This window comes from Lithobates pipiens, unplaced genomic scaffold (assembly GCF_037356315.1).
Source record: "Lithobates pipiens isolate NorthernLeopardFrog02 unplaced genomic scaffold, aLitPip1_a1.2 Scaffold_27, whole genome shotgun sequence".
NCBI classification, from domain to species: domain Eukaryota; kingdom Metazoa; phylum Chordata; class Amphibia; order Anura; family Ranidae; genus Lithobates; species Lithobates pipiens.
The window spans coordinates 37,338,771-37,355,351 of NW_027507788.1; the positions used below are offsets into that span (position 1 = coordinate 37,338,771).

A 16,581-nucleotide genomic window follows, 5' to 3' on the forward strand; every position below is an offset into this window, starting at 1 on the left:
TGTCACATGATCTGTCACTGCCATAAAGACCAAAGAACTCTCCAAACCAGTAAGGGACAATATTATTAAGTACAATTCAGGGTTAGGTTATAAAAAAATATCCAAATCTTAGATTTGATGGTGCTCCTAGGGATCATCAATCATAATCAATTGGAACACTGGCACAACAGCAAACCTGCCAAGAGACGGCCACACACCAAAACTCAAGGACTGGGCAAGGAGGGCATTAATCATAGAGGCAGCACAGAGACCTAAGGTAATTCTGGAGGAGCTGCATCGTTCCATAGCAGAGACTGGAGTATCTGTACATAGGACGACAATAAGCCGTACGCTCCATAGAGTTGGGCTTTATGGCAGAGTTGCCAGAAGAAAACCCTTACTTTCAGCAAAAAACAAAATGGCATGTTTTGAGTTTGCGAAAAAGGCATGTGGGAGACTCCCAAAATGTATGGAGGAAGGTGCTCTGATGAGACTAAAATGTAACTTTTTGGCCATCAAAGAAAAGCTATATCTGGCACAAACCCAACACATCACGTCACCCAAAGAACACCATCCCCACAGTGAAACATGGTGGTGGCAGCATGATGCTGTGGGTATGTTTTTCAACTGGTTAGAGTTGTGGGAAAGATGAATGGTGCTATATACAGGGATATTCTTGAGCAAAACCTGTATCACTCTGTGTGTGATTTGAGGCTGGGACGGAGGTTCACCTTCCAGCAGGACAATGACCCCAAACACACTGCTAAAGCAACACTTAAGTGGTTTAGGGGAGACATGTAAATGTGTTGGAATGGCCTAGTCAAAGCACAGACCTCAATCCAATAGAAAATCTGTAGTCAGACTTCAATTTGGATGGTTTGCTCTTGTGAATAACAATCTTTAAGAAGATGGAGCAGTTTTGCAAGGAAGAATGGGCAAAAATCTCAGTGGTAAGATTTGGCAAGCTCACAGAGGCTTATCCAAACAACTTGGAGCTGTGATAGCTGCAAAAAGTGGCTCTAAAAAGTATTGACTTTAGGGGGGTGAATAGTTATGCACATTGACTTTTTCTGTTATTTTGTCCTATTTGTTGTTTGCTTCACAATAAAAAAAAAAAACATCTTCAAAGTTGTGGGCATGTTCGATAAATTAAATAATGCAAATTCTCAAACAATCCATGTTAATTCCAGGTTGTGAGGCAACAAAACATGAAAAATGCCAAGGGGGTGAATACTTTTGCAGGGCACTGTATATACCTGAAGTATGTGGTTTTGTGACAGAGCTTTACTGCTTACTGACATATTTACTGCTGTCTGATCTCAGTAGACATTCTCACCTGGTCATTCTCGTGGTATTTCCCACTCATATTCCAGGTTCCTGCTGAAGACCAGGACCAACAAAATACAATTGTTTGGTCCTTGAATTGTCCTTGAATTGTGTGGCCGCTTAGACTTTCATTTTTAACCAGCCTAAGCCCCTGTACACACGGTCGGACATTCTGCCAACCAAATCCGTCGGATTTTGTCCAACGGATTTTGTCAGTCGGATCTTGTCCAAAACTGTTGCATACACACGGTCGGACTAAGTTGTCGAAAAATCCGATCATTCAGAACGTGATGACATAATTTCGTTACGATGGAACTACGTTCAGGCTAGTAGCCAATAGCTTTGATGTAGGAATTTGATCTGAGCATGCGTGGCACTTGGTCCGATCAAAATTCTCTACACATGATCGGAGTATGTCCGATCGAACCAGTTGGTCGGAAAATATTTCCAACAAGTTGGAAAATTGGGTCCGACGGATATTTCGACGGAATCAGTCCGATGCATACCACACACAGTCGGATTATCCGACAACACGGTCCGATAGGACACATTCCGACGGATTCTCCGACCGTGTGTACAAGGGCTAAGACATTTCTTTATCATTGTTTGATATATACCCAACCTTTCCCCTTCTGGAACAAGTGCAGGGAGGTGTAGTTCCTACTCCATCCAGTATGTGGTGTCTGACCACTGTGTAGATGGAGTGTACAAGGGCTTAGAGTTGAACCATGCAGTTGTATAATAACGTGATTAATTGTATGCTTTTTGTGTGTATATTTCATCAGGACCTCCATTGGCCATAGGACATGACAACAGCACCACAACTGATACAAAAGTTGGGGGGACTCTAAATCTGACAGTGACCCTGGAACCTGGACTGCCAGCGAACTTCACTTGGCTCCATTCCCTCTCTAGCCAAAGCAAGGAATCTATCCAAAGGCAGGAATCCACAGTGATCAGCACCAATTTTAGTTCCAGTTACCTGATCCAAGACGTGACTGTGGAGGATGCTGGAAAATATGAATGCATAGCTAAGAATATAATTGGAACTCGGAGCTTTCTCTTCACTGTCACAGTGACTAAAAGTGAGTCTATTTTAAAGTCTATATCTAAGAAACATAAATAATGTTTTAAAATCTTTATATAAAAACATTGTTAAAGAAGAACTTGAAATAGTGATATGTATGATGGCATGCATTGAGGTAACACGTGATAAAATTGTCAGTTACCACAAGCATATGAGTGCAGCTTTAAAGTCTTTAATTTAACATTTAACATTAGTACTCACCACAGAATGTTACATCTAGTTCATTGTTTATAAAGTTTGATAACCCTTGGATCAAAGTGCTAGATTGCAGTCTTTGAAACTTTAGAGGTCCAGACTTTGGTCAGTGGGGATACAAAAATCCCCAGCATTAGTGGGAGTAAGCAATCCCCCTGGCTCAGTGGTAAGTGTAAGTAAAAATGCCCCCAGGTTGGGCTTTTGTGGGAGTACAACGATGAAGATGAATAATGCCCCATTGCTGGTGCCAGTGGGAGGAATTGTTCCTACCATTTTTGTCAGTGAGAGGAATTTTGTCCTGTCAGTGGTTTCAGTGGAAGGAATGGTACCCCAACATGGGAGGACTAGTGACTCATTGTTGGTATTAGTGGGAGGAGTATTACCCACCGTTTGTGTCAGCATAAGGAACTGTGCCCACCGTGTGTCAGTGGGAAGGATTTTGCCCCACCAATGTCTTAATTTGTAGGAGTAGTGCCCCATCAATAGTAGGAATAGTGGCCCATCATTGGTTTCTGTTGGAAGAATAGTGCTCCATTGTTGGTATCAGTGAGCAGTATAGTCTGGGCAAGCCCTACCATGGGTCCCAGTGGGTCCATTGGACCCAGACAGCACTCTGAGAGGGGCAGCAAATTGAACCATTGGCTGCCTCTCCTTCTCTTCTATTTACCCAGCAAATTGACAACTTTTTTCAGCTGTTTTGTGTTTCAAGATGACAACTGCCCAGTGGGCCGCAACTGCCCAGTGGGACACTAGCATGTCCCTATACTGCCTTAGCCAGTCCATATATTACCCTAGCCTGTCCATATGCTGCCCTAGCCTGTCCATATACTGCTCTAGCCTTTCCATATATTGCCCTAGCCTGTCTATATACTGCCTTAGCCTGCCCCTATACTGCCTTAGCCTGCTCATATACTACCCTAGCCTGTCCATATACTAACCTAGACTGTCCCTATACTACCCTAGCCCGTCCCTATAAAGCCTTAGCCTGTTTATATACTACCATAGCCTGTCCATATACTACACTAGCCTGTCCCTATACTGCCTTAGCCAGTCCATACACTGCCCTAGCCTGTCCATATACTGCTCTAGCCTTTCCATATATTGCCCTAGCCTGTCCATAAACTGCCTTAGACTGTCCCTATAATGCCTTAGCCTGTCCCTATACTGCCTTAGCCTGTTCATATACTACCCTAGCCTGTCCATATACTAACCTAGACTGCCCCTATACTACCCTAGCCCATCCCTATAAAGCCCTAGCCTGTCTATATACTACCCTAGCCTGTCTATACCTTAGCATGCCCATTTTGCTACCCTAGCCCATCCATATACTGCCCTAGCCCACCCCTTGGAATTTAACATAATGGTATGTCATATAATTTTGCATATAGACAAGGTGCTGTAAATCTGACTTACTGATAAATGTAATTTTAGTTTTAATTATCATGATATAAAATAACAGATGTGGGGGATTTTTGATGGGCGTGATTTTTTTTTGGGGGGGGGGGGGGGTGGAGGGCAGCATTTCATTCTCAGACCCAGGCACCACAATGTCTTGGGCCAGCCCTGAGCATAGTGCCCTACACCGTTGTCATTGGGAGAAATTGAGCCCACCGATAATGTCAGTGGGAAGAATAGTGCCCCATCAATGGTGTTAGTAGTAGGAATTGTGCCCCATTGTTGGGGTCATTGGAAAGAATTCTGCCCCATCCTTAGGCTTAATGAGAGGACTAATGCAACAAAAGCTAGTTAAAGAAAATCTAAGGGCTACAGTTTGGGGACTGCTGCATTTGTAAAGCTCAGTTCCACATGTATGAATTTGCCTGTAGCATGTCTGTTTCCTGGGTTTACATCCCTTTCCTGCAATCTTAACATTGTAAATAACAGATTATGGCAGATTTAGGGTGATGTCAATCATCAGCAAAAGTTTTCACCTAAAAAGAGAGAAAAAGTCTTTACAATGTATAAGGATCTATAGAGAAAATATATTTTGCTAGTACGGTATGTTCCTTTTTGTCAAAATATAGCAAAAATTTATATAGAATTTTATAAAAAATAAAACTGCTAGAATTTACACTATTGCATTTTTTTTACATTTGTTTCACAGATGTTGTTTCTCCTATGGATGGCTTGAGTGGTGGTGCAATAGCTGGTATTGTTATCGGGGTTTTGGCCGGTGTTGCTTTAATTGGAATTGCTGTGTTCTTCATTGTAAAGAAAAGTGAGTTTTTTTTCCCCAAAATTTTACTATTTTTTTGTGTGAACTAAAAGTCATTCTGTTCATTTTGCACTGTTCTGCCTGAAACCAAATTCTGGGATAAAGCTAACTAGTATTAAAGTAGTTCTAGAGGCTGAAGGGTTTTTACCCTTATGCATTCAATGGGGCTGAGCCATGCTCTATGTGTCTTATGGACACACAGAGCGGGACTAGGGAGGGAACACGCTCAAGTACCCCCATAGCAAGCGCATTGTTATAGAGGGTGAACCTGAGGAGAGAACGCTCGGGGCTTCTCTGTGCAAAACTATTGTACAGAGCAGGTAAGTATAACAAGTTTTATTCTTTAACCACTTCCCACCCGGCCAATGCATATATACGGCCGGGTGGGAGCCGTCTACTCCTGATAGGACGTTCAGGAACGTCCTTCAGAAGTAGCGGGATCGCGCGCGCGCGTGCCCGCGCAGCGGCGCGATCCCGATGTGCTCGTGTCACCCGGACACGGCGCATCTCGGATCGGCAGGAGGGCTCTGTGATTGGCCCTCCTGATCACATGACGGCCGTGTCCAATCACACGGATTTCTTTTCAAATAGAAAAAAGAAAATATTGTTTTTTTTCCAAATTTCTGCTTTTTTTGCGCTTATATCGCAAAAAATAAAAAACGGAGTCATGAATAAATACCACCAAAATAAAGCTCTATTTGTGCAAACAAAATGATAACAATTTCATTTGGGTACAGTGTAGCATGACCGCGCAATTGTCATTGAAAGCGCTAGAGCGATGAAAGCTGAAAATTGGGCTGGGAAGGAAGGGGGTGAAAGTGCCCTGTATTGTAGTGGTTAAAAAAAAAAAGGAGCCTTTAGTATCACTGCAAAATTGCATGTTAACATCCATACCTTTTACAGCAAAAAAAAATTCTGAAATGCTTTTTTTTTTAATGATTTACTTTCACTTTGCTGCTGACTTTCCCTGACTTCATGACTAAGCTCCACCTACTGCTACACCCCCCCCCCCCCCCGTCCATTGAGAGCGCCCTTGCTAAGAACTGAAGCAGCTTTGCTGCACATTGAATTAGAGGACAGAAGAACAGTGAATCTAAATCAAAAAGTGATACATAAAAAAAAAATCTGAATTATGGTAACGGTAATAGCAGGCATCTCATAGAGTCTTAGGCAGGATGCTTTAAAATTTAAATGGAGTTCATGTCTATTGTGCTTGACTGGTCTCCTTCCAATCACTGTGCCATTTGCACACTTGCTATCAATTTACTTTCAATCTTTTAATTCTCTGAGTCTCTTGTTCAACACCACCGCATGCAATCTCTTCATTTTATGCAAAAAGCCTATCAGATCATTTTGTCTTCTTGGCTATTAATGTTTTATAATAAACAAATAATAATAATATTCTGATAAAGAACAACTATACATAGATAGTTACATAGTTACATAGTCAGGTTGAAAAAAGACATCCAGTTCAACCACAAAAAAAATGTAATAATATCATACAATCTCAATCCTATACCCACAGCTGATCCAGAGGAAGGCGAAAAACCCCAGCAGAGCATGATCCAATTTGCTACAGCAGGGGAAAAACAATTCCTTCCTGATCCCCCGAGAGGCAATCAGATTTTCCCCGGATTGACTTCTTAACCACTTGCTTACTGGGCACTTAAACACCCTTCCTGCCCAGACCAATTTTCAGCTTTCAGTGCTCTCACACTTTGAATGACAATTACTCAGTTATGCGACACTGTACCCAAATTAATTTTTTTCCTTTTTTTCCCACAAATAGAGCTTTCTTTTGGTGGTATTTGATCACCTCTGAGGTTTTTATTTTTTGTGCTATAAATGAAAAAAGACCGAAAATTTTGAAAAAAAACGCATATTTCTTTGTTTCTGTGACAAAATTATGCAAATTATTAATTTTTCTTCATAAATTTTGGCCACAATTTATACTGCTACATATATTTGGTAAAAATAACCCAAATTAGTGGATATTATTTGGTCTTTGTGAAAGTTAGAGAGTCTACAAGCTGTGGTGGGAATCGCACAAAATTGATCACATCTGATGTACTGGTGGCCTATCTCATTTCTTGTGACCCGAACAAGTCAGGAAAGTACAAATCCCCCCCAAATCACCCCTTTTTGGAAAGTTAACATTCCAAGGTATTTAGTAAGAGGCATGGTGAGCTTTTTGATGTTGTAATTTTTTTCCCACAATTCTTTGCAAAATTAAGATTTTTATTTATTTTTATTTTTTTTTCCACAAAATTGTCATTGTAATAGGTTATTTCTCTCATATGGCATGTGTATACCACAAATGACACCCCCAAAAAAAATTCTGCTACTCCTCCTGAGTATTACAATACCACATGTGTGGGACTTTTTCACAGCCTGGCCACATAGAGAGGCCCAACATGCAGGGAGCGCCATAAGGTGTTCTAGGAGCATAAATTACACATCTAACTTGTTGACTACCTATTACACTTTTGAAGGCCCTGGAGCACCAGGACAATGACACGTGGCACTGATGACATGTGGCACTGATGACAGATGGCACTGATGATACGTGGCACTGATGACAGATGACACTAATACGTGGCACTGATGACAGATGGCACTAATACGGGGCACTAATACGTGGCACAGATGACGCGTGACACTGATGACAGATGGCACTAATAAGTGGCATTGATGACACGTGACACTGACAACAGATGGCACGTGACACTGACAGGTGGCACTGATGACAAATGGCACTGATGACAGATGGCACTTTGTGGCACTGATGACACGTGGCACTGATGACAGATGGCACTTATGCGTGGCACTGATGACAGATGGCACTGGGGACAAATGTCACTGACAACAGGTGGCACTGGGGACAGATAGCACTAACAGGTGGCACTGGGGACAGATAGCACTAACAGGTGGCACTGGGGGCAGGTAGCACTGGGGTGGATGGCACTGGGGCGGATGGAACTGGGGCGGTTGGCACTGGGGCAGCATGGCACTGGGGGAGCATGGCACTGGGGCGGATGGCACTTTTTTTATTTTTTTCACACTTACGGCCGCTGCAGCCGTTCATCTCTCCCTCCTCACACGCTGTCTGTGTGAGGAGGGAGAGCGGCGCTGCGAGATGATCTCATATGTTTACATACATCTGTGTTTGCCTGTCTCTGGGGGACACGGCAAACACAGAACTTCCCTGATGCGCTCCCACGGCGGCGCGCATTGCGGAAGTAAACATCAGGACGTCCAGGGACGGCCTCCCGGACTAAAGCGCCCGCTCTACGGTCGTCATTCGGGTATAGGGCGGGCGGGAGGAGGTTAAAGCAATCTACTGAGCTGGCCAGAACCAACTCTGCAGGGAGTCTATTTCACATTTTCACAGCTCTTACTGTGAAGAAACCTTTCCATATTTGGAGATGAAATTTCTTTTCCTCTAGACATAAAGAGTCCCCCCTTGTCCTCTGTGTTGACTGTAAAGTGAATAACTCAACACCAAGTTCACTATACTTCACTTATCAATTACATAATACTGAGACTCTGGTTTGTAGATCAAACTTTAGGTTGGGCTCCCCAGAGAGGGATTAGGGTGCAAGGACGCAGCTGCCTTCTCTCTCATCACTTCAATTTAAATTGAAAAGAAATTAGGCATTTTTAGGCAGTTAATAGAAGTTGTACTTATCATCCTGGTTTACTGCAGGAATATGATGGTTGTACCTGGGCCCAACAGACATCTATCAGGCCCTAGATTACTACCTAATGCCCCTTTCACATGGGTGCCTCACTATGCAGAATTTTGCTTGCTCAGTGGAGGATGTGTCTGCTGATCCCCGATGAGCAGGCCCATGACAGGTCCACGATGCAGAGCTGACACAGATACAGTCCCGCTCTCCTCTATGGGGAAATCAAATGGAAACAGACCGCCTGTCCATTTCCATCCAATGTCACCTGATCCGATCTGCTGGATGGATGGAAAATAGGGCCACCATCTGTCTGTTTTCGTCAGACAGGATCAGATGGCGGTGAGTGTCAATGCTGACATCTGCCACTCCATAGAGGACAATGCAGTGTCCGATCAGGTCCACCTGAAAAACTGACAGGTGGACCTGATTAGGCAGCCTGTGTAAAAGGGTCCTTATTGATAATTGGGCTTTGGTGCTGCCTTGCCTTAATTGAGTTTGTGCTTAGGTAATTCAGCCTTCAAGAGATTTGACCATATGAATGGCTAGATCCACAAGACCCCCCCCCCCCCCCCCCCCCCACACACACACACACACACACACACACACACACACAGAGGCTTGTGGTACTGTCATTTAATTCTTATCTTGTAATTGTTTCCCAAGGCTTTACAAAGCATTGATTATTATACTCAACAGGTTAAAATAAATAAATTGTAATTACTTATTACTATTATCGATGGGCGAATGGTTCGGCCCATAAGTGGTTGGGCATAAGTTCGGACTGCACTTTCGCTGTTTGGACGTTCAGTGAACAACCGAACAAACGGGTCGTTTGACCATTTGTTCGCCCCCCGAACCCCACCACAATGCATTGTGGTGCTGCTGAACAGTGCATTGCAGGCCCTGATTGGCTGAAGCAGTGAAAGTTTTAGCCAATCAGGGCACAGAGCACTGTTATGCTCCGTACACACGTTAGGATTTTCCACCAACAAATGTTGGATGTGAGCTTGTTGGAGGAAAGTCCAACCGTGTGTATGCTCCATCGAATATTTGTTGTCGGACTTTCCGCCAACAAATGTTGGCTAGCAGGTTCTCAAATTTTCCGCCAACAAATTTTTGTTGTCGGACTTTCCGATCGTGTTTACACAAGTCCGTCGCACAAAAGTCACTGCGTTAAACTTTGTGCGTTAAACTGGCAGTAACGCACACAGAAGTAAATGGCGTTAAACTTAAAGCCATTTACTTCTGTGTGTCTTACTGCCAGTTTAACGCCATATAGTTCAGTGTGCGTTACTGCCAGTTTACCTTAATATAGTTCTGTGTGCGTTATTGCCAGTTTAACGCCATATAGTTCTGTGCGTCATTGTACGTTTGGTGCATTATATTGCAGTATATTATAGTGTATCCGTGGAGTGTGTCTGTGTATTGTGAGTACTCAACTTAAAGTGCACCAAACACCTCTTTGCATTGTTTAAAGTGCATCTATGTACAGAGTTCAACTTCTTCTTCTTTACATTTGCTTATAAGCACCGCCCTCTCCCTCCCAATAATATCTGGGAGGACAACAAGAAAAGGCAGACATTCCCTTGGCACTGTAATGCCCCATACAACCGAACGGAAATTCCGCCAGCAAAAGTCAGATGTGAGCTTTTGGTCGGAAATTATGCTCCATCGGACTTTTGCTGGCGGAATTTCCGCCAGCAAAAGATAGAGAGCAGGTTCTCAATTTTTCGGTCGGAAAAATTTCCAATCGGAAATTACGATCGTCTGTACCAATTCTGACACACAAAATTCCTACGCATGCTCAGAAACAATTCGACGCAGGCTCTGAAGCATGAACTTAATTTTCTCGGCTCATCATAGTTCTTGAAATTCAAAAGTTCAGAGAACTTTTGTGTGACCGTGTATGCAAGTCAAGCTTGAGTGGAATTCCGTCAGAAAAACCAAGAATGTGTACAGGGCATAAGGGGACCAGCAACAAATGTGTCAACAGGCAAAATTGGATGTGGTGGTCAGTCCTCAGGCAGGGCATCATTTCCTCTAGTGAGTTTACCCATGATATCCAGCCACAGCTTACAGAGGATGTGGTGGACTGGCTTACTAAACCTTCCTCATCCTCCTCATACTCTGTCACACAAGCAGAGACAAGTGTGCAGTCCCCTGCAGTTGCCAGAGTGGATAAACCTGCCTCCTTGTCCACATCTATTCCTGCCATAGCCCCAACATCAGCCATTGAGGAGTCAACTGAGTTATTTGACCACAGCTTCAGCCACTTGCTTCTTGATGATGCCCAGCCATTACTGGATTTAGATGGCTCTGAGGGTGAGGATGACAGGAACATGAGCCTAGAGAGAGGGAGGAACACTGGTAGACAAATTGGCATTCATGTTCCCCAAGCTGCAGCATATTGCCAAGTTGTCTCCAGTGATAATGATGAAGATGGAGGAGATGGAGAGGATGATGATGATGAGGTCACTGATGCGACTTGGGTGCCAGATAGAGCAGAGGAGGAAACTGAAGGTGAGGCGGCACAACCCCAAGGGGGCCGACATCAAGAAAGAGTAGAGAGCAGCCACCCCATTCCATTCTTCACATTCTGCAGCTGTTATCTCCCGGCCCACTCTCCAGATCTCAGCTGTCTGGGCCTTTTTCAGCACATCTGCAGCAGATCATACTATTGCTATCTGCAAACTGTGTCTCAGGCACATCAAACGTGGCAAAAACACCAACCATTTGGGTACCCCATGCTTAACAAGGCATTTAAAGTTCAACCACTCAGCCTGTCAGGGAAGATGTCTGCAGTCTACAGCTGCCGCCCTGGGCGCATACCTGTGCGCAGGCACCCACCAAGAATGCCCAGAGTGGCCACTGGCGCTTCTTGAACATGCATGCGTGATCGCAATCGCGTATCAGTGTGCACATTGGCGCGAGCGCATATGCGTGCACGCGCACCTGCGCGCACCTGTTGTTAGAACTGGCGCCAGTTAGTCTATTTAAACTGAGCTTCAAGAGTGACAAGCTGCTGCTTGGTCTACAGCGTTACCTGAAACCTGATTCCTGTGTGTGTGACTTCTGATACCGAACCAGCTTGCTCCTGACTACCTCTGCCTGTCTCCTGCCCTGATCTCTGGCTTTCCCCGGACTGATCCCTATCTCCAGTTACCTACACCTATTGTCGAACTTGCTTGTGACCCGATTATGCCTCTGCCTGCTGTTTATGCCCGATCTGCCCGTCTGTTGCTGAAGCCTGCCTGTGATCAACTATGCTCCTGTCTGCTGTCTCTGCCTGATCTACCTGGCCTGTCTGAACCTGCTCCCTGCCACCAGCCTGCTTCAAGCTCCGGTTTCTGGTGGTGCATCTCGGCCTGTCTTCTGCCAGCCATCTGCCGACTCCTCAGCCTGCTACCTGCTATCTTCCAGTTTCCTGTTCCTGAGTTCCCATCCTCTTCTGGACTGATCACCCTTACCCTGCCGTGCTTTTGAGCCTGCTGTCTCACCATCAGCGGTTCTCAAACCAGAGCTGTACGAGGGCCATCCTCTGCCGGTCAGGCTCACCCACCAGGTACGTGACACAGCCCATTGGCAAGAGCACTTAAAAGCCACACAAAAGGGGCACAAATTTGTCCTGCCTCCTCCTCCTTACCTACTTCAGTCTGCCCCTGCTATAAAAATTAATTACCTCTCAGAAGCCTCCACTGACAGGAATGATGGTATAGCACAGGATGTCCCAGGTCCTAGCAGCACATCTCCCAGCAGCACACCCCCAGCAGTAGACTGTAGCCGGCAAATTTCTCTGCCCCATCTGCTGCAGCAGAAAAAAAAACACAGTCCCTGCCACCCATATGTCCAATGTCTAAATGCAAGCTTGTCAAAGCTGTTGGCTCTCCAACATCTGCCTTTCAGCCTGGCAGATTTTGCCCCCTTCCGTGAATTTGAACAATGTGCTGTACCACAATGGCAGGTTCCCAGTCGCTACTACTTTTCAGGTAAGGCCATTCAATCTCTGTATCATTAGGTGGGAGGGAATGTTCTGGCATCATTGGGGAAGGCAGTCAGCCGTAAAATCCCCCTTACTGCTGACACGTGGTCCAGCAAGCATGGACAGGGACAACATATTTCATTCACAGCACACTGGGTAACGCTGCGTGCAATTTGAAAGGATGCAGGACAGGGCTTGGTACTGCAGCTTGTTGTGCCCCCACGTTTCCATACAGCTGGTAGTGATGATGCTAGACCTGTGAGTTCTACCCCCTCCTATGCCACCTCCATGCCCTCCTCTGCAGTTAGTTCTATGAACATCAGGTACCTCCTAAGTGTTCGAAGGGCTATTCACAGAGTCAGGCTAAAAAGTGCCATGCAGCGCTTCTGCTGGTATGTTTAGGGGACAGGAACCACACCAGAGCAGAGGTTCTTGCAGCTCTGCTGGGACAAGTCCAGAGGTGGTTCACACCATTCCAGCTGGAGCCAGGAATGGTGGTGTGCGATAATGGCTCAAACCTCCTCTCAGGGAAAGTTGAAACATGTGCCATTCCTCAATTTAGTGGTGCAGTGTTTCCTAAATACGTACCCAAGGTTACAAGATTTGCTTAAGCTGGCCAGAAGAGTCTATAGCCATTTCAGGTGTTCATACACAGCCAGTGCTTGGTTGGCTGAAATACAGTGGGAAATACACCTGCCTGTAAACTGCCTGATTTGTGACATGCCCACCAGGGGGAACTCGACTTTGTCAATGCTGCAGTGGCTATACATGCAGCAAAGTGCTGTCAACGAGTACCTGTGTGAATAACGCACGACAGCAGGCTCATGCTGCCTCTGCTTTTTTCCCCATGCCAATGGTCGATCATTAAGGATACATGTACTGTATTTTCACCATTTGAGGTGGCCACAAGGATGGTGAGCTGTGACAGCTGTGACAGTGCATGTTTTAGTGACACAATCCCTGCTGTGTTCCTGCTGGAGCAGACTCTGCATTGCATTATGGACAGAGTACTGTAGACAGAGCAGCAGGAGGAAGAAGAGGACTTCCTTTCCTCTCAAGGCCCACTTTATCCAGACACATCATTCCTACATCACAGAACACACAGGAGGAGAGATGGGAGGAGGATGAGTGGGATTCTGGCACTTTCATAGGCTTTGAAAAGAGGAAGTCATGAGTCAATCTGTAAGCAATGGCTTTCCAACCCCAGGACTCTTGGAAGTAGTACTTGGCTGGGAGGAGGAAGTTCCAGATGCCGTCATCCTGAGTAACCCTGAGGAGTCTGCTTCTCAAGCCTTGGCAAATTTGAGGCACATGGGCAACCTCATGTTTCAAAGCCTGCAAAAGGACCCAAGAATACGTGGCCTAAAGGAGGAGGAAGATTACTGGTTGGCAACCCTCTTTGACCACCATTATAAGGGGAAGGTCTCAGAACTCATCCCGTCCCCACATAGAGTGCAGAAGATAAAATCTCTTGAGGACACGTTAAAGAGGATTTTATTGAACATTTTTCCTGACTCCAGTAGGTTACAGTGTCGTGGAAAACGTTCTTTTGAGCTTTCTGTTGGTCAAGAGAGGAGCGTTGGAGAAGGCTTCCGCCTAAGTGAGGCATTTCAGAATTTTTTTAGTCCTCGGCTCAAGTGCTGTCAGCTTCCACATACCATTGGCAGAGCGTGGAGCAGATGTGCAGGGAGGTACAGTGGAAGGGCAAATGAGAAAAGGGGGTACATTGATGGGGCAGATGAGCAGGGAGGTTACAGTGGTAGGACAGAAGAACAAGGGGGTACAGTGGTGGGACAGATGTGTAGGAGGTACAGTGGTGGGAGGGATGAGAAGGGGGTAAAGCGGTGGGACAGTAAATCAGGGGGGTACAGTGATGGGGCAGATGTGCAGGGGTTACAGTGGTGGGGACAGATGAGAAGGGGTTACAGTGGTGGGAAAGATGAGCGTGGGGGTTCAGTGTTAGGGCAGAGGAGAAAGGAGGTACATTGGTGGGACAGATAAGCAGAGGGTTACAGTGGTGGGGCAGAGGAGCAGGAGGATACAGAGGTGGGGCAGATGTGCAGAGGAGAATTGAGGTACATTGGTAGAACATATGAGCAGGGGATTACAGTGGTGGGGCAGAAGAGCAGGGGGTACAGTGGTGGGACAGATGTGCAGAAAGGTACAGTGGTGGGGCAGATGAGAAAGGGGTTACAGTGGTGGGGCAGATGAGCAGACAAGTTCAGTGTTAGGACAGATGAGACCAGGGGCGGACTGACCATTCGGGCATTCGGATGCCGTCCGAGGGCCCGCGGCCAGTAGGGGGCCCGTGAGAAGCTCCTATGCTGCTGGCAGTGCTGCGGTGGAGCCGTTCTGCCGCTGCGGGGGGGGGGGGGAGACACAGCATCTCCCCTGCACCTCTAGCTTTCAGTTCAGTAGGGGCCTGGGAGATGGGAGGGGGCGATCGAATATGTCGTTACAGCGGCATCTCCCTCGGGCTTGTATTTCTCCATTACAGTGTAAAGAGTGGAGAGGGGAGGGGCCTCTGACCCGGGCAGCTATAAGTTTCACTCTTCAGTGAGTTGCTCGGCTTGTATACTGTTGCCAACTGCTGCCCGGGTCAGAGGCTCCTCCCCTCTCCACTCTATACACTGTGAAGGAGAAATGCAAACCCCAGGGAGATCCCGTGGTCCACAGGCACCATAGAGCTGCCGATCGCCCCTCCCACCTCCCCGTGCTGGGGGTTGGATGTGCACAGCCAGGTACAGGGGAACCTGGGGGGGGGGGGTTAAGTCTGGGGACCCTGACATATGGAGGGGGCTCTCTGAGGACCCTGATGGAGGGGGGCTCTCTGGGGACAATGAGGGAGGGGGGATCTCTGGGGACGCTGATGGAGGGGGGCTCTCTGGGGATCCTGAAGTATGGAGGGGGGTCTCTGAGGACCCTGATGTATGGGGGGCTCTCTGGGGACCCTGCAATATGGAGGGGGGCTCTCTGGGGACCCTGCAATATGGAGGGGGGCTCTCTGGGGACCCTGCAATATGGAGGGGGGCTCTCTGGGGACCCTGATGGAGGGGGGCTCTCTGGGGATCCTGAAGTATGGAGGGGGCTCTCTGAGGACCCTGATGTATGGGGGGCTCTCTGGGGACCCTGCAATATGGAGGGGGGCTCTCTGGGGACCCTGCAATATGGAGGGGGGCTCTCTGGGGACCCTGCAATATGGAGGGGGGCTCTCTGGGGACCCTGATGGAGGGGGGCTCTCTGGGGATCCTGAAGTATGGAGGGGGCTCTCTGAGGACCCTGATGGAGGGGGGCTCTCTGGGGACCCTGAGGGAGGGGGGCTCTCTGGGGACGCTGATGGAGGGGGGCTCTCTGGGGATCCTGAAGTATGGAGGGGGGTCTCTGAGGACCCTGATGTATGGGGGGCTCTCTGGGGACCCTGCAATATGGAGGGGGGCTCTCTGGGGACCCTGCAATATGGAGGGGGGCTCTCTGGGGACCCTGCAATATGGAGGGGGGCTCTCTGGGGACCCTGATGGAGGGGGGCTCTCTGGGGATCCTGAAGTATGGAGGGGGCTCTCTGAGGACCCTGATGTATGGGGGGCTCTCTGGGGACACTGATGGAGGGGGGCTCTCTGGGGACCCTGAAGTATGGAGGGGGCTCTCTGAGGACCCTGATGTATGGGGGGCTCTCTGGGGACCCTGATGGAAGGGGGCTCTCTGGGGACCCTGAAGTATGGAGGGGGCTCTCTGGGGACACTGATGGAGGGGGGCTCTCTGGGGACCCTGAAGTATGGAGGGGGCTCTCTGAGGACCCTGATGTATGGGGGGCTCTCTGGGGACCCTGATGGAAGGGGGCTCTCTGGGGACCCTGAAGTATGGAGGGGGCTCTCTGGGGACCCTGATGGAGGGGGGCTCTCTGGGGACCCTGAAGTATGGAGGGGGCTCTCTGGGGACCCTGATGTATGGGGGGCTCTCTGAGGACCCTGATGTATGGGGGGCTCTCTGGGAACCCTGATGTATGGGGGGCTCTCTGGGGACCCTGATGGAGGGGGGCTCTCTGGGGATCCTGAAGTATGGAGGGGGCTCTCTGGGGACCCTGATGTATGGGGGGCTCTCTGGGGACCCTGAT

General features: G+C 47.5%; 1 protein-coding gene across 12 annotated transcripts in view; it reads left to right on the forward strand.

Annotated features, from left to right (window-relative positions):
- Positions 1–16,581, forward strand: part of LOC143933776 (matrix-remodeling-associated protein 5-like) — a 337,821-nt gene that overhangs the window by 304,837 nt on the left and 16,403 nt on the right. For all 12 annotated transcript variants that reach the window (XM_077456794.1, XM_077456787.1, XM_077456788.1 and 9 more), the window contains 2 exons: positions 2,091–2,390; positions 4,692–4,805. In XM_077456794.1, the coding sequence (XP_077312920.1) occupies positions 2,091–2,390; positions 4,692–4,805 (414 nt within the window). The remainder of the gene's footprint in view (positions 1–2,090; positions 2,391–4,691; positions 4,806–16,581) is intronic.